General features: G+C 41.0%; 2 protein-coding genes across 2 annotated transcripts; both read right to left on the bottom strand.

Moving 5' to 3' along the window:
- Nucleotides 1-4,450: 4,450 nt before the first annotated feature.
- On the bottom strand, nucleotides 4,451-11,081 carry LOC119906090. Its single transcript, XM_038723605.1, has 4 exons — nucleotides 10,535-11,081; nucleotides 10,142-10,435; nucleotides 5,470-5,493; nucleotides 4,451-4,772 (listed from the first exon to the last, which is right to left on the bottom strand). The coding sequence occupies exons 1-4, from the start codon at nucleotides 11,057-11,059 to the stop codon at nucleotides 4,722-4,724; spliced, it is 894 nt and encodes a 297-aa protein (XP_038579533.1). The 5' UTR covers nucleotides 11,060-11,081; the 3' UTR covers nucleotides 4,451-4,721.
- A 2,777-nt stretch (nucleotides 11,082-13,858) lies between these two features.
- LOC119906105 lies at nucleotides 13,859-18,460 on the bottom strand. The gene is made up of 3 exons (XM_038723627.1): nucleotides 17,995-18,460; nucleotides 17,509-17,907; nucleotides 13,859-14,072 (listed from the first exon to the last, which is right to left on the bottom strand). The coding sequence occupies exons 1-3, from the start codon at nucleotides 18,457-18,459 to the stop codon at nucleotides 14,004-14,006; spliced, it is 933 nt and encodes a 310-aa protein (XP_038579555.1). The 5' UTR covers nucleotide 18,460; the 3' UTR covers nucleotides 13,859-14,003.

Genomic DNA, 18,460 nt, shown 5'->3' with positions numbered 1-18,460 from the left:
TTGTACATTACATTTAGCCGACGCTTTTATCCAAAGGGACTTACAATTGCTACATATGTCAGAGGACGCCTCTGGACGATGAACGAGGGGTTGGGTGTCTTGCTCAGGGACACAATGGTGGATGGTTCACAGTGGGAACTGAACCCGGGTCTCGCACCAAAGGCATGTGTCTTATCCACTGTTCCATCGCTCCACCCCCTCTATACAAGTGATTGAAGCTATCAGAACATGTGCAAACTAAACCTGTGTGGACTGTAAGAGGAGTTTGTTTTTTTAGCTTAATCTGCTTGATTAATTGATTGATTGATTGATTGAATTTCCCCCAGAGGTAACAGCTATGGGGAGAGGGAAGGACATTCGAAGCTTTGTCCAGCAGCAGTGAAAAAGCCCACTCATGTCAGCAGCCTGGATATACAAGTGATGAAGTCAGCTCCACCTGCACAGCACGGGGAGGCATGTTCCCACAGTCCCTGTGACTGGATGAACATTTATGAATATGAATTTGTCATGTGCACTGCAAGGGAACATGACAAATTATCACTCAGTTACCATCATCTGATCAAATATCGCTGCAGCAAAAGAACAATAGTTCAAAATAGTAGAAATAGAAATCCTCACACACACACACACACACACACACACACACACACACACACACACACACACAGTGATGTAGTGTGTGTTGGTGACCACATGGGGTCAGTGTTGTTCCTGGAGTGTTTCTTGTCGATTACAATTACTATATCTTTATTGATATCAGAATCAGAATCAGCTTTATTGCCAGGTATTTGTTCACATACGAGGATTTTGACTCTGGACAAGCTGGACATGATGTGCTTACTTATACAATAATACAATAAGACAATAATAATCAAACACAGGCTACAGTACAGAGAACACATATATACACACTATAAACAAGAACAGACAGATTGAGACAACAGTCCAGTGAGCAGAGTGCAAAGGAGCAGGAGCAAAATTATTATTACAATTATTGTTATTATTATGTACATGTCGGAGGTGGAAGTGATAAACAGGTGCACATACACGTACAAGCATACATGTACACAGTGTGATGAGTGCAAAAGATGCTGGAAGAAATAAGTATTATGTTTGGTGTTATGTACATGAAGTAGGTGGATTTGGTATACAGTATATACAATATACAATATGAACAGTATGAACAGCTCTGAAATAGAGAATGATGAATATATAGTAAGTGGTAGCTGGGTTACTGGGTTGTTTCTGACATTGAGTCAGAAATCAGCTGTTCATCAGAGTGATGGCTTGTGGGAAGAAACTGTTTCTGAGTCTGTTGGCGTACAGTGCTCTGTAGCGCCTGCCAGAGGGGAGGAGCTGGAACAGGTTGTGTCCGGGGTGAGATGGATCTGCAGTGATGTTTCCTGACTCTGGAAATGTAGAAGTCCTGAATGGAGGGCAGGTTGGCAACGATGATCTTGTAATAAGTTCAATCATTTTTAATCATGATGTTGTTGCATTGACAAATAATTCAAATACAATACAAATAAATTCATCTACAGCAGAATTTAATTTGTTTGTTTCAATACATTTTAAAAAAGAGTCAGGAAGTTGTTCTGTCAATCAAAGTTATCCATCACCTGATCCCACTGGTGCTCAACCATTTCTCAGTTATTCATGGCTGCATGGATCCATTCATCTGTTTGTGTGGTAGTTATTAGTATGTGTGTAATAATGTACATAATGTAATGTTTGTGTGTTTCCTTTGGGGTAACAGCACACTTTCTGTCCTCCTTCTTGGCTTGAATCAGATCCAGTTCTTTAGTCTTCACTCTGAGCTCTTTAAATCCTCACTTCATTAATATAATGAAACCAACAGTGTGGTAACAAAGGCCTGGGGGGGTCAGCATGTGTCAGAGGTCTCTCTCCTCCTAAAGCTTTTAGTATCTGAGAGAGAATTAAAGGAAACTCTGCCTACTGACGCCTTTAATGCTCGTCGCTCTCTTCAGGGACGCAGATCAGCATTTCTGTCTTTATTAGAGAACTGTAGAATATGAGGGGCCTCACTGAAGAGCTGCTGAAGAAACCTGGTTAATGACCAACAAACTGACAGAAATAAAAAAAATCTATATTATACATTTATGTAATAATGTATTTATGTACATTATATACATTTTGTATAAAAGGGGAAACAAACTGATTAATATGGTGAAACAAAGTCAAACATAACAAACAGGAAGGTGAAGTTCTCTTTTTTTTTTTTCTTCAGGGCAGGTTTGATTTAGGTTACAAATGAATGTGTAGAAACAAAGTTGTAAGACTTTTATGTTAAGTTCTAAGGAAGCGCTGAATATCCAGCAGTATCTCCACCATTGTCGTTTTGTGACTGCTTATTAGACGCCAACGCTTTCAGAAAAAGTGACAAATGTAGTTATTTGACACTAAAGGTACTGTTAGGCCACCACTATTATCTGTGTTGTGCAGCTGTGTGTTATGTTAAGCAGGATGTGCAAACCCTTGCTGAGTATTCGCTGGCCTACTTCCTGGTTCTGGCTGGTGATCTGATTGGTGCGGCGTCTGGCAACCTCCTCCAATCATCTACCGCCTCATCATCTCTTGTTTAAATAGGGCAGCTATTTAAACAAGAGATGATGAGTGATCTGTGTGAACTTGGCAGCTGTGATTGATGATGTAGAAGCTTTTGTTCAAGTGACAAGTGTTAGATCTTAGTGTCTGTGTGTTACCTTACCTTGTGAGTTGTGTTAAGGAAGCAGGCCAAGTATCTTAGTGGGGATTACTGATAAACTGATATGTTTGTAAACCCTGGCAATAATAAATAACTTAAATAATAAATAACTATAAAATAAAAAATATTCTGGTTCATGTTGCTTCCCTTTTCTCCACGAGTCAGGTCGTAACAGGTACCCTTCAGCTTCTCTGTGTCCTAGACTGTATAAAAGGTCTGTATGAGACCCTCTGGGGCATCTCGTACAGACCGGAAGTGCTAGCTAGCTATGTTCATGTTAAAGTAGTTGACAGCTGCCCGAGTCCCCGTGTCTTTAACATCAAATAATTACGCTTCGTCACGCTGTCTGAAAGCGTCGGTAATGATGCACTGAGATGAGAAGACGTTGCTCATTCAGGGGAACCACCTTTCCTACAGCTTTTGAAGGGCTGTTTCAAGCACACCACAGATTGTTTTTAATGTCTTTCAGAATTTTTAAGTAAAAAAGTAAGTAAAAACTCTCAGTTGAACTCGAAATAAAGCATTGCTGCAAAAAACTTTTATTTTGTAGGCACAATTACTTAAAAGGAAGTGATTATGTAAGTAACTGTATTTGTCATGACTAAGATCTATTTCAGCACCAGCCGCTATCAGAGTATTAAATTTATCTATTTGGCCAACAAGCGCCTCTTGCTGACCACTGCTGTCGGGAGACTTCACATCGGCCCCTGTGAACGAGCACTGCACTAGGTCCTTTTAAAAAGGTCATTTTGTTTAACATTTACATGCTTCCACTGGCTCAGATTCTGAAAAACAACAAAATATGTTACCATAATTATGCAGATGACACACAGATTTACATAACCATTTCACCGGGGGACTATGATCCCATACAGGCGCTGAGTAACTGTACTGAGCAGGTCAATGATTGGATGTGCCAGAATTTTCTTCAATTAAACAAAGATAAAACTGAAGTTATTGTTTTTGGAGCCAGGGAGGAACGATTGAAAGTCAGCGCTCGACTTCAATCTGAACACCAGAAATCTTGGTGTAGTCATGGACTCAGACCTGAATTTGAGGAGCCACGTTAAGACAATTACAAAGTCAGCCTACTATCACCTGAAGAATATATCAAGCATTAAAGGACTTATGTCTCAGCAGGACCTGGAAAAACTTATCCATGCACTTATCTTCAGTCGACTCGACTACTGTAACGGTGTCCTTACAGGCTCCCTAAGAAATCCATCAGACAGCTGCAGCTGATTCAGAACGCTGCTGCTCGAGTCCTCACTAAGACCAAAAAGGTGGATCACATCACTCCAGTTCTGAGGTCTTTACATTGGCTTCCTGTATGTCAAAGAATTGATTTCAAAATCCTGCTGTTAGTTTATAAAGCACTAAATGGTTTAGGGCCAAAATACATTTCTGATCTTCTGCTTCGTTCTGAACCATCCAGACCTCTCAGGTCGTCTGGGATCAGGTCTGCTTTCTGTCCCCAGAGTCAAAACTAAACAAGGAGAAGCAGCGTTCAGTTATTATGCTCCGTATATCTGGAACAAACTCCCAGATAACTGCAGGTCTGCTGAAACTGTCAGTTCTTTTAAATTAAGACTGAAGACTTTTCTTTTCACCGCTACCTTTAACTAGTAGATTGATAACTTACACTGCAGGTCCAGTTTTCATTTTCTTTGTTTTTAGATTTTCAGTGCCCTGATTGTACACAGCACTGTAACTTTTACTGTCCTGTTTTACCCCGTTTTTCATAATGTGTTTTATTTTTTCAATTTCCTTTTGTTGCTTTTATGTAAAGCACTTTGAATTGCCTTGTTGTTGAAATGTGCTATACATATAAACTTATAAACTTGCCATGCCTTATGAATTAGAAAAGCAAATAAACTGCAGCTGCGTCTCTGATAAACAGTTCAGTTACAGATTAAAGCTCAGTATTATTTCTGAATAAAGCTCACGTAGAATTTCTCAACACTTTGTTGTGTAAACCATCAAAGTCTGCCAGCATTTATGGGTCGCTTGATGGACCTGGCTCCTCGTTCGACAGAAGCGGCTGCCTCTGTAAGTAAAACAGAAAATCTGTCAGAGTCTCACCTGGAACAGATCACAGAATAAGTACAGAGGTAATATTTGGTGTGAATGTTTTAATCCTGTCTCTCCTCATAATGACACACCAAGCTGAGCTCAGAGAGATCAGGGAGGGAGGACTTCCACCATGACCTAACAACAGCACCATGACCAACAAAGAACAGACAAGAACAGCTGCAGGGCGACAACATGAGAGGAGGACGTTACAGATAGATCATGTTGATCATGTTGATCATTAGCAACGAGGATTATTGATTGATCCACAGTAAGATCAAGAAGTGAAGGCTGTCTCTTTGTCCCTTCTCTCCAGCTGTTCCCCAGGACCCTTCCTTTTAATTTTACATCCATTTCATATTTATCATTGCTAAGTTTACCGTGGGGCCCTGCACATTGAAAAACGTAAACTAAAGGGACACCAAGGGGTCTTCACCAAGCGTCCACATGTGACGAGTCGGGAGTGAGAATGTTTTGCCCTCAGACTTTTTCACCTGCTCAGCTGTTCTCACTTTCCTCATCAGTCACTCTCTATAAACCAGCCCAGATCATTTATTCCTTTGTCAGTTTGTCCTAGTTGCTGAGTTTCTGTCTTGAATGTTGACCCACGTCATTTGGCCCCCGCAGTTTACCATGTATTGATTATTTTGACAGGTAGATGTGGATGTATTCACCTCTGTCGGTTCCTGGTCTTCCCCCTGGAAAGACAATACAATTAAAGTGAGAAGAATTGAAGAACGCCGCTGTTCTTATACATATATTACTGCCCACCATGTAACAAATGTACACTATATTGCAAAGTATTGGGACACCCCTTCAAATCATTGAATTCAGGTGTTCCAATCACTTCATGGCCACAGGTGTATAAAATCAAGCACCTGGGCTGCAGACTGCTTCTACAAACATTTGAGAAAGAATGGGTCGCTCTCAGGAGCTCAGTGGTTTCAAGCGAGGTACCGTGCACAGTAATGTAATAAATAATGTGACTAGTTATATTATTACTGGGTGATAAAAGTAAAGTAATATTATCAGCCACATGTGCAATATGTCAATTCGTGAAATTTCCTCACTAGTAAATATTCCACTGTCAACTGTTAGTGGTGTTACAACAAAGTGGAAACTCAGCCACATAAAATCACAGAGCAGGGTCAGCGCATGCTGAGGCGCACAGAAAGCTGCCAACTTTCTGCGGAGACTAAGGATGCACGATAATTATCAATCCGATATAATATCCGCAGATATTGGGCATATTTTCAGAATCGGAATCATATCGGAAAATGAATTTTGGCCAAAGATTTAGCCGATGAGAATCAAAGTTGTTGTCGCGCTCTGGGCGCAATGTTGCTGCGCCTGGACAAAGCCACACAGACGCAACCGCAGGAATAAAATGTGGCACTGGCATATGAGGTATCCTCCCCCAAGTGAGATAATTTACTTATTTTTCAAGGGTGAATGGCCTTTTTTTGGTAGAATCAAATGTTATTTGTCTTGTTTAATAATCGGTTTCTAAAACAAATGAGTGTATTTGGGTAAAAGTAGTACAGGAAATATTTGCTATTCTCTTCAGTGAAATAAAAAAATATATGTAAAAATCATTATCGGCATCGGTCAAAATGAACATATCGGCATATCGAATATAGTGCATCCCTAGTGTAAAGCACGCCACCAGTGGCAGTGCTGGGCAACTTACTCAGAAATTTGTTACTAGTTACTTGTTGTTCATTAAATACTGATAATATTACTTTATATTATTACTGGGTGATAAAAGTAACTAGTCACATTATTTATTACATTACTATATTACTTTCACTACCACCCCCTCTCCAAACAAAGCTGTCCTGACTTTTTAACTAATATAGTATCCATAACAGCAGCAAGGAGTGTCGATTTTACAAAACACAAAGTTCTGTCAATGGCTGAAATAAAAAAATAAAGCATGTAAATCCCGCCTCGCTCCCTCGTTCTTCGTTCTTCCTTCTGTTTTGGCTAACAACATCAGGTCCGGTGCCACTGACCTGCAGCGCTGTCAGATGACGCATTCATGTCAAGGATGGTGCGTTCAGTAACTTGGATTAGTAACTTTAGCATTATCATTTTATCACTTTAACATTGGAAACAGTTTGGGGACCCCTTCCTTTTCCAACTTGACTGTGCACAAAGCGAGGTCCATAAAGACCTGGAGGAGCGAGTTCAGTGTGGAGAACTTGACTGGCCTGCACTGAGTCCTGATCCCAACCTGATAGAACACCTTTGGGATGAATTAGAGCGGAGACTGTGAGCCAGGCCTTCTCATCCATTTTTCTATTAAAACTGCTTCCCAACATATGATCTACTTTCTCAGTTTGAGCTCTTCTTCTAAACTTGTATGAAACCGTGCTGATGAAGATAATGATGGTCAGCTGAGCAGATATATGTTGAGCGAGCTGATTAGCTGACTGGTTAGCTCAGAAACAGACCTGTGATAGAGCTTCTCCGCCTACTTCTCCGGCTGTCTGTACCAAAGAGATGAAGTACCAAAAATACAGATCCATTTAGTAGGACAAAAGTGTAAACCTCCTGCAGCGGTTGATTATAGGCTTTTCTCATTTCTCAGGTTGTCCCCCTCGCCTCCTCGTTCGTGTGTGTGTGTGTGTGTGTGTGTGTGTGTGTGTGTGTGTGTGTGTGTGTGTGTGTGTGTGTGTGTGTGTGTATGTGTGTATGTGTGTATGTATATGTATAAATACACTCACCTAAAGGATTATTAGGAACACCTGTTCAATTTCTCATTAATGCAATTATCTAATCAACCAATCACATGGCAGTTGCTTCAATGCATTTAGGGGTGTGGTCCTGGTCAAGACAATCTCCTGAACTCCAAACTGAATGTCAGAATGGGAAAGAAAGACGGGCCGGTCTGAGTATTTCACAATCTGCTCAGTTACTGGGATTTTCACGCACAACCATTTCTAGGGTTTACAAAGAACGGTGTGAAAAGGGAAAAACATCCAGTATGCGGCAGTCCTGTGGGCGAAAATGCCTCGTTGATGCTAGAGGCCAGAGGAGAATGGGCCGACCGATTCAAGCTGATAGAAGAGCAACTTTGACTGAAATAACCACTCGTTACAACCGAGGTATGCGGCAAAGCATTTGTGAAGCCACAACACGCACAACCTTGAGGCGGATGGGCTACAACAGCAGAAGACCCCACCGGGTACCACTCATCTCCACTACAAATAAAGAGCTCACCAAAATTGGACAGTTGAAGACTGGAAAAATGTTGCCTGGTCTGATGAGTCTCGGTTTCTGTTGAGACATTCAGATGGTAGAGTCAGAATTTGGCGTAAACAGAATGAGAACATGGATCCATCATGCCTTGTTACCACTGTGCAGGCTGCTGGTGGTGGTGTAATGGTGTGGGGGATGTTTTCTTGGCCCCTTAGTGCCAATTGGGCATGGTTTAAATGCCACGGCCTACCTGAGCATTGTTTCTGACCATGTCCATCCCTTTATGGCCACCATGTACCCATCCTCTGATGGCTACTTCCAGCAGGATAACGCACCATGTCACAAAGCTCCAATCATTTCAAATTGGTTTCTTGAACATGACAATGAGTTCACTGTACTAAAATGGCCCCCACAGTCACCAGATCTCAACCCAATAGAGCATCTTTGGGATGTGGTGGAACGGGAGCTTCGTGCCCTGGATGTGCATCCCACAAATCTCCATCAACTGCAAGATGCTATCCATCAATATGGGCCAACATTTCTAAAGAATGCTTTCAGCACCTTGTTGAATCAACGCCACGTAGAATTAAGGCAGTTCTGAAGGTGAAAGGGGGTCAAACACAGTATTAGTGTGGGGTTCCTAATAATCCTTTAGGTGAGTGAGTGTGTGTGTGTGTGTGTGTATATATTAGTACTCCACTGCATTCTGAACCTTCCCTCAGTAAAATTATTTAATTATTATCAGCAAAAGTCATTTAAATTAAGCAACAGTACTCACAGTGCAGTAAAATGTTTCTTTATTATACTGTATCTGATGTTTCTGGATAAATATTCCTGCTGCATTAATGTGCATGTTGCATTTTAGCTGTAGATGTTTTAAATCCTTTGTATCATAGGGTAGTTTCATCTACAGCAATGCATGGTGGTCTATAATCATGGGGTGGTGATGGGGCAGTGGATCATCCACCATTGTGTCCCTGAGAAAGACACTTAACCCCTAGTTGCTCCAGAGGTGTGCGACCTCTGGCATAATTAGCTACGTAAGTCGCTTTGGATAAAAGCGTCAGGAGGTAGAGCGGGTTGCCTGTTAATCCGAAGGTCTGCGGTTCAATCCCGGCTCCCCCAGGCTGCATGTTGAAGTGTCCTTGGGGAAGATACTGAACCCTGAATTGCCCCTGGTGGCTTTTCCGCCAGTGTATGAATGTGTGTGAATGATAGTTTCTGTTTGAGCACTTAGGCTCAGTGTATAAATGTGAGTGAATGCAGATGTGGTGTAAAAGCACTTTGAGTGGTCGAAAAGGCTAGAAAGGCGCTATACAAGTACGGAGCGTTTACATCTAAATGAATAAATGTAATGTGTTTGTAGCGTCTCTGTCCTGCGAGAACCGCGTTTCTCTAAACAGCCAGAAGAACTGCCTGTTTTCAGCTTTGTGACGATGTATTTTCCAGCTGATCTAAGGGGGGGTGTGGTTTAAGAGTTTATTTAGCTGAAGAAGGAGGAGAAGGAACACTTCATATTGCAGATTATCTAAGTAACATCTGGAAACGGGGTTTTCACTGGACCGGAAGGAGATGAAAAACTGTTATCTGCAAAGTAACTAAAGCTGTCAAACAAATGCTACTAGTGCAGTAAAAGGAACTCTGAGATAAGAATAATAAATTATAAGTATGTCCACAGTTATGTCGTTCACTGACTCGTCCTTTTTTGCCATCTTGTAGGACACAGCAAGAATCCTGAGCTCCACCAAATCATCGGAACATATCACACCTACTTATTTAGATTTGTATTGTTTTTCTTTCTTTCTCTTTTTGTTTCCTGCTGTTTGTTTGTTTTGTGTGTGAGGAAATTGTTTGTGCTGTGTGTTTGTCATTTTTGATCATTAACAATGTTCCTTTTGTTTGTTAAATAAAGGAGGACTCCACTGTAATCAGTCTTTTCTACTGAATGCAGGAACACAGATACACTCGGACGCTCAGGACACCACATGCACGTGAAATTCTTTTTCTACACATTTGGTAGCCAAAATTAGTTTAAAGGAAAGTGCTGATAGAAAAACACATTACAAGCTTCTTCACCTGCTTACAGCTTGTTGTTATGGACCTTAAGACAAAATGAAGAAAAAGTAATTTTTGATGCTTTACCTGGGTTTCTGTTGTTTGTGGCTCCTCAGCAGATTTAATCAGGTCTTCGACAACATCAAAACACTCTTCCCATTGTTTTCTATGTATTTTGTCCTTGAATTTGTTGGTCAAATCTTCTTTTGCTGATTCCCTCAGCATCTCTTTCAGAACTTTCCCCTCCTCCTCCAAAAGCATTTTGGCATACAGAACTTTTCTGTTGCAATGACTTGATTTTCTACAGCATGTACTCCTTCCAAACAATGGCGTAATGAATGTCAGCAAAAGGATCCCAAAGAGTGAAAATCCACCAATAACCTGAAAAAGGATAAGTAATATTATAGCAACAGTTCTGTGTTGTTGCAGTCATTTCATTAAGACAGTACTAACACACACTGACATGATGGAAACACTCACCCTGGACTCGTTTATCAGTTCAGCGATGATGACTTGGTCGTTATCAGTGAGATTCCTCTTGTTTTTGCAGGCTACCTGTTTCTCTTGCTCAGACTGATTACTCTTACAACAAACATACCAGTCTCCATCGACTAACACAAAAGCAACCCAAAGCAGACCGAATAAAGCTGCTTTAAGGAGCTTACAAATGGAAGAGCAACATAACCTGATCATGTACGGCTGGCAGCAAAATCTAAAACCTGTGGCTTCCCTGTGACTGCAGCTACAGCATTCACAGCTTCCACAGCATCCAAATGGACATGAACACACAAATTTACAGACTGCCTGAAATGGCCTGTCTGTCGAGAGTATCAAGAGAAATATTATAACAACTGGCAGAAACAGGTAAACATAGCAGTCCAGGTCTTGTTGTTTGCAAGTGCATTCGAAGTCCCTGTCCAGCAAAAGACTGTAGGTAAACATCAGAATGATTGCAGCGTAGGTGCTGAGCCTCCCAGAAACTAGTTTAGTCAGTACGTTGTCCATCTCTGATGTACAGCTGGCATCAGCTGACAACCTGTAGCTTATAGCCTCTGAATATATACCAACATGAAACCGGTTTATCCTGTTTGTGTTTTTTTTAAGAAACCATTTATGTGCGTCACGTATGAACAGAAAGTGAAACATCCACATTCAGTCATATCAAAATACTTTTTCACACACTTGTCTGAGTCACCTTCAGTTATTACCTTGCTAAAAGACATATGTTTGTAAAGTTTGTGGTGTACTTCCCCCCCCTGGGTTTCATTCTAGGCTACATTCAGAGCTGCCTAAATACTCCATATGTGAAAATATTGACATGTACATGAAGGTTAATGGCATCCCATTCTTAATCTGTAGGGTTTAATACGGAGCCGGCCCACCCTTTGCAGCTATAACAGCTTCAGCTGTTCTGGGAAGGCTGTCCAAAAGGTTTCGGAGTGTGTTCATGGGAATATTTGACCATTCGTCTAGAAGCTCATTTGTGAGGTCAGACACACAGAAGGCCACACGACGTTTAGGTGTATACAGCTATTGACTCTGCAGAAAGTTGGTGACTTCTATGCACTGTGAGTCTCAGCATATACTGTGTGTGTATATATATATATAAATGGATATATATGAGTGTGTGTGTGTGTGTGTGTGTGTGTGTGTGTGTGTGGTGTGTGTGTGTGTGTGTGTGTGTGTACATGTATATATGCACAAGTGTGGTCAGATAACATTATCACAACTGAGGGGGCTGAACAAGATCCAGACTGACAAACTGGTGATGGCTAACCAACCAGACAGCATGTTGATGAACAAACAGCAGAAGGCAGTATAAATAGAGCAATCCCTAAAGACAGCAACACGAGAAGAAGCAACACGAGAAGCTCGAAAACACACCTCCCCACCTCATCTGACTGCGAGAGAGGTCTTCTGCCAATAATGATGGTAACGGCAAGACCTGCAAAAGGTAGCGTGAAAACAGCTGTCGTCGCTCATCTTTGTGGATCTTAGTGGACCACGTCCTCTGGCTTCTTCTCACTGTTTTCTCTGATGGTTTTGGTGACGACAACAAGAGTGATGCTGGAATAAAACTGTATGTACCAATACATTTACTCTGCTGCTCATTGCAGATTCTGAACTGTTATGTACTGGATACACTAGTGCAACACAGAAGGTGATGCATGTTCATTTTATAATGAACAGAAATGAGGAAATTATGTCAAATTTTTTAATCCATTGTGATCTGAAGCATTCACTGTATTTATTCTTTAAATGTTTTGAACCTCCTGTAGAGAGTTTTAATGCTAATGTTACCCTTTAATTCACATTTGCATCATAATCAGATGAAACTAAAAGATGTAATCATAACACTTGATTGAGCTGTGCTGAGTTCTGGGAGCTGATGAATGATAAACATTACAAGCACAGATCAAAACTCAATATAAAATTAGCCAACGGTATGTTGTGTAAATTAAACCATCGTAGAACATCTTTACTGCTCATCTGAGGAAAAGGAAAATATCCCGTTTGGAGAAAACAAAATTTCAAGTACAAAATAATTCAACATGAAGTCATAATAATAATAATAATAATGTACAGAGCTCATAATTGGTGTATAGAGTCTGACCAGAAGGACACATTAAGCTCACTGGGAAAAGAGACTAAAAGGACTAAGAGGCAAAAACCAGACCCAGACCAAAAGTATGTGGACAGAGTTGTCCACATACTTTTGAGCACAACAGAGCAGGATCGACGGTTAAACAGACCATCTTAATAAAAAAGTGTGTTGGATGGACAGTGCGCTGCAGAGAGGAGATTTATCATTAGTTTTTATGCAAATTCAGATACTCACTGTGGCGTATCCATCGTGCACTGCACAGCCGTATGGGCCAGGAGATATGACGGTTTGATTGCTTGCCCAATCAAACCGTCTTAGGCAGGAAGCCATTTTTTGGGTTCATTATCTTCAGACATATAACTCCTAGCTCCGAGATGTGGGCACAGACAGAGCAGTGAACCACAGATGCAAATGGCTGAAAGTCACAGACAGATGTCATATTTTTCATAACTGACCCTGTAAAATGGAAAAAAGGTCAAACCTGATGTTTGCACGGTTTCCAGTAGCTTTATCTTAATCGTGCCATTCAGTCTCTTTACCTCTCCTGAGCTCTGGGGGAGATTAGGAACATGCAACTTCTAATCCAGTAGCTCACAAAAGTGAGTACACCCATCATGTTTTAGTAAATATCTGATTCTATCTTTTCATGTCACAACACTGAAGAAATGACTCTTTGCTACAATTTAGTGAGTGTACAGCTTGTATAACCGTGTAAATTTGCTGTCCCCTCAAAATAACACATCACCCATTAATGGCTAAACCGCTGGCAACTATAATGTGTGAAGTGAAAATGTTTGAGTACAACATACAAGCATCAGTAAAGAAAGAGAACAATAGATACTACAAAGAGCAGTAATAAGACTAGTAAAAGCTCTTAACACTAACGGCATCGATGGGAGGGAAGCAATAAGAGAACAGGCTTTATCTGTGTGAAATTAATTTGGCAAACTGTTGATTGAAGTTACATTCACATGTAGCTTATCGCACAAGCAGGAAACTTTTGACCCTCAGTGATCAGGATGAGCTCAAAATAAATCAAACACAGACCTGCAAACCTCATCTTTAAAAAACAGTTACCAGTGTGCTCACAGGTTATTCTACTTCTTTACCTTAATGCTCTCTTTTAAACACTAACAATGCATTCTGATTAAAAATAAATCTTTCCACATGATTATTTCAGAAAATTAATTAAAATTTTATTTACATATTATCTGACAAATTCATATTTCATAACAAAAGTTACCTCAATGCACTGTAATTCTAGACCGCACTCTCTGCAGTATTATTACAAGCACAAAATGTAAATTATATAAATCAATAGAAGAATTTCTGTGTGTGTATAAATTAAAACATCGTAGATCGTCTTTCCTTCTTGTCTGATGAGCCTGGAGGCGGGGCCAAAAGGGGAATATCCTGTTTGGAGAAAACACAATTGAAAGTAAATGAAGAAGTGAATTTATTATGTGAATACAGAAAAAAGAAAGAAAGAACTTAAAGGTTTCTTATTTGTTATCTAGACTCTTGACCCTGTCATTGCCCAGAAGGATCCACCAAACTTACTAAAGAAAGAGACTGAGGAGCCATAAAAACCAGACCCAGAGTTCAGAGGAAATGCTGTGATTAACTGAACGTATATTGGAGCTTTCTAGCAGAGTTTCAGGAGCAGGACCACACATTAATCACGCCACTCCTAGCATTTCCATAGTGCCCCACCTAACCCATCTCCTCTTCTTCTCTCGTATTCTGCCTAGTAGTTACTAGTTACTTTACAGATTCAGATTTTTACACTCAAAACATATGAAGAGTTGTTTTTAATTTACAGCTACAGCTAACAGTGAATATTTTGGAAAAAGAGGTGCAGAGGGATCTCATCTGTGAGAATGTGAAGTTACTCTCCCCTCTTCGAAATTAGTAGTTTGGTGTAGCTAAGATTATAAGATATGCAGCAACCCAAAAGTTGATTCACAGTAGGGAGGACGTATGCTAGAATAAAGAGTTTCACCAACAGAGACCACACCATCAGCAGTTGCCGAAGCGCTCAGCCACGACGGACCCTCGAAAAGCATCCAGTTATCTGAGAGAACTGATCAGAAGGCCGAGGTGGCAGCTCCATTCTTAAAGTAGTGACAGTGCAGATATAAATCCAGCAGAGCACTACGTACTTTAGTTCACACTAATTGTGATAGGACGATACACGGGAGGCGGGAGGGTTGTGATGATGTATTAAATTGCTTCTTATTGAACTTTTTAGATACAAGTTCTTTATTCTGTCATTTTATTTCCACCTTTGTGCATTTTACTTGTTTTCCTAATAACACCAAAGGCAGATGCGCCACTGTGTGGTCTATAGAAACTCACTGAATGAACTCTATTGTATGTACTGTATGTAAAACAGAAAAAGAAAAGGTTTTCGTGTCTCTGATGCTGGTTGGAGGAGTAAAAACGGATGCAGCAGCGACCTCTGGTGACCTCTGTGTAGATTACCTGTCTGTCAACATGTCTGGATGGTTCGGACTTTCAGACCATTTACAGGAAGTTCGGTGGTTCCCTTGTAAATCAGAAACAATCAAATGCATTGAAAAAAGGATTATAAATCTCCCGTGACAGCTCATCTTTTAAAACAGACGGCCGCTGTAGAAGCAAACGGAGGAGCAGAAAGATCGCTTGCACTCTTCTCCTCCTTTCCTGCTGGTGACGATATGTAATATGTTGTCTTTGTGAGCTGGAACAACACAAGTGCAAAATACATAAAGACTAAACGAACATTAAGAAGTTAGACTGAACCATTGATTCACTGACTGTTTGATCGAGTGCTCCAAATCCAAAAATGGTGTTAAACACTTATCATCCTGCATTCAGGTGACTTATCATGTTTTTACTTATATAAAGGTGACAATTCAAACTCTGAACCTCTAACAGAATCTAAGTCAGTGCAGCTCACAGATCTGTTTCTCCTTGTGTCTTTGTTTGGTGAAGTAACCTCTTTGCACGGGGCTCCTTTTTACCTCAATGAGAAACTAATTCATTTTAAGTCCGTTAGAAACTCCTGGACTTTTACAGCTCTTGTGTTTCAGCAGCTTTTCTGCTCATATTCAAAATGCACATTCAGAGTTTCTCCTACATACAGTGAGGAAAATGAGTATTTGAACACCCTGCTATTTTGCAAGTTCTCCCACTGAGAAATCATGGAGGGGTCTGAAATTGTCATCGTAGCTGCATGTCCACTGTGAGAGACATAATCTAAAAAAAAAATAATCCAGAAATCACAATGTATGATTTTTTAACTATTTATTTGTATGATACAGCTGCAAATAAGTATTTGAACACCTGAGAAAATCAATGTTAATATTTGGTACAGTAGCCTTTGTTTGCAATTACAGAGGTCAAACGTTTCCTGTAGTTTTTCAGCAGGTTTGCACTGCAGGAGGGATTTTGACAGATCTTCTCTAGATCAGTCAGGTTTCTGGGCTGTCGCTGAGAAACACGGAGTTTGAGCTCCCTCCAAAGATTCTCTATTGGGTTTAGGTCTGGAGACTGGCCACGCCAGAACCTTGATATGCTTCTTACAGAGCCACTCCTTGGTTATCCTGGCTGTGTGCTTCGGGTCATTGTCATGTTGGAAGACCCGGCCTCGACCCATCTTCAATGCTCTAACTGAGGGAAGGAGGTTGTTCCCCAAAATCTGGCAATACATGGCCCCGGTCATCCTCTCCTTAATACAGTGCAGTCGCCCTGTCCCATGTGCAGAAAAACACCCCCAAAGCATGATGCTACCACCAGTCATGTTTAGCTTCTTCCATTTTCTAATGATTGCTCCAACAGTGGACCTTTTTTCACCAAGCTGCTTGGCAATTTCCCCGTAGCCCTTTCCAGCCTTGTGGAGGTGGACAATTTTGTCTCTAGTGTCTTTGGACAGCTCTTTGGTCTTGGCCATGTTAGTAGTTGGATTCTTACTGATTGTATGGGGTGGACAGGTGTCTTTATGCAGCTAACGACCTCAAACAGGTGCATCTAATTTAGGATAATAAATGGAGTGGAGGTGGACATTTTGAAGGCAGACTAACAGGTCTTTGAGTCAGAATTCTAGCTGATAGACAGGTGTTCAAATACTTATTTGCAGCTGCATCATACAAATAAATAGTAAAAAAATCATACATTGTGATTTCTGGATTATTTTTTTTAGATTATGTCTCTCACAGTGGACATGCACCTACGATGACAATTTCAGACCCCTCCATGATTTCTAAGTGGGAGAACTTGCAAAATAGCAGGGTGTTCAAATACTTATTTTCCTCACTGTATATGTGTTCTCTGACAGACAAAAGAGGTAACAATACGAGATTAATGTCATTATTTTATGAGAATTAATATAATATTTCTTTATCAGTCTACCTGTCCTGGACTCTGCTGTGCATTATGATGGTAGTTTCTGACAGACCCAGAAGCCTTTGGGACTGCATGTTAGGATGAGACACGGAGGTGGGAACCCAAACTAACTGAAAACACCTGTAATCAGGCAGAAACGTCACCACAAATCCACACATATTAACTTCAGCACCTCCGATAAAGTGCAGCTCACAGTCAGTTTTTAGCTACATCACCACGCGGTCACGGCGTGAGAGCGGGTCCACTTGGTTACAATTCCGGCTTACGCTGGTGTCACATCAGCTGGGTGGAGCTGATTCGCGAGTCGACATTATCAGTTATACGTTTTGTTCTTTACTGCGTGGCGTGACGGAGCGTGAAAAGAGTCAATGTGGGAGTCACATGCCTACCCACCATCTAACAAATGTAGTTTTAAATAAAAAGTGATCTCCAAATAAAACTGCTTCCCTGCTCAGAAACAGACCTGGGCTCCACCTGCCGCTCCGCCTGCTGCTCCGCCTGCCGCTCCTGTTGTGGTCTTGTCTTTTTCTTTTTCCTTTTTCTTCTTCCAGTCCTCCCAATGTTTTTGGTGATGTTCAGAAAGTGTCAGGTCACTGGAGTCTTTCATCAGCTCTGCAGCAACATCAAAAGGGCCTTTCCAGGTTTTGGTGCCTATCTTGTTAATGAGGCTTTCAGTCAACTTTTCCTTTGCTGATTTCCTCAGAATCTCTTTCAGTACTTTTCCCTCCTCCTCCAAAATCAATTTTTCATACAGAACTTTTCTGTTGCTAGAACTTGATTCTGCACAGCATTTAGTCCATTGAATCAGCGGCATAAGCGACGCCATCAGAATGATACCAACGAGTATAAATCCACCAATAACCTGAAAGAGAAACAAAGACTCTTGCAGTTATTTCATTAAGACAGTTTTAGCTGATCAAGACAACGCTGACCTGATGGAAACACTCACCCTGGACTCGTTTTTCAGTTCAGCGATGAGGACTCGCTCCTCATCGCTGAACTTTTCCTTGTCTTTGCAGGCTACCTGTGCCGTTGTATTAGACTTATCCTGACAGCAAACAAACCAGTCTGCTTCAATTAACACAAAAGCAACCCAGAGCAGACCGACTAACAACGCTTTAAGAAGCTTACACATGGCAGAAACCAAAAAGCTGCCGGCGTGGAGCCGCTCACTGTCTTGGAAGGCACCTGAACACAAGAATCTACAGACTCTCTGAAATGGCCTGTCTGTCCAGAGTATTAAGAGAAATATTATAACAACTGGCAGAAACAGGTACAAATAGCAGTCACGGTCTTGTGGTTTGCAGGTACACGCAAAGTCCCTGTCCAGCAAAAGACTGTAGGTAAACATCAGAATGATTGCAGCGTAGGTGCTGAGCCTCCCAGAAACTAGTTTAGTCAGTACGTTGTCCATC

The sequence above is a fragment of the Micropterus salmoides genome, unplaced genomic scaffold, assembly GCF_014851395.1.
Source record: "Micropterus salmoides isolate LMB-PRFRI ecotype aquatic unplaced genomic scaffold, ASM1485139v1 Ms_hic_scaffold_16, whole genome shotgun sequence".
Taxonomy (NCBI): domain Eukaryota; kingdom Metazoa; phylum Chordata; class Actinopteri; order Centrarchiformes; family Centrarchidae; genus Micropterus; species Micropterus salmoides.
This window is presented reverse-complemented; position numbering and strand designations above follow the sequence as displayed.

What these genes read in the sequence shown, in the direction of transcription:
- LOC119906105 (XM_038723627.1), bottom strand. Translation starts at nt 18,459, where the DNA reads ATGGACAACGTACTGACTAAACTAGTTTCTGGGAGGCTCAGCACCTAC. An exon ending in AACTGAAAAACGAGTCCAGG is followed by an intron (nt 17,908 to 17,994) that starts GTGAGTGTTTCC and finishes TTTCTCTTTCAG; the next exon opens with GTTATTGGTGGATTTATACT. An exon ending in GAGCGGCAGGTGGAGCCCAG is followed by an intron (nt 14,073 to 17,508) that starts GTCTGTTTCTGA and finishes TTCTCCAAACAG; the next exon opens with GATATTCCCCTTTTGGCCCC.
- LOC119906090 (XM_038723605.1), bottom strand. Translation starts at nt 11,059, where the DNA reads ATGGACAACGTACTGACTAAACTAGTTTCTGGGAGGCTCAGCACCTAC. An exon ending in CACAAACAACAGAAACCCAG is followed by an intron (nt 5,494 to 10,141) that starts GTAAAGCATCAA and finishes TTGTCTTTCCAG; the next exon opens with GGGGAAGACCAGGAACCGAC. An exon ending in AAGACCAGGAACCGACAGAG is followed by an intron (nt 4,773 to 5,469) that starts GTGAATACATCC and finishes TTTTACTTACAG; the next exon opens with AGGCAGCCGCTTCTGTCGAA.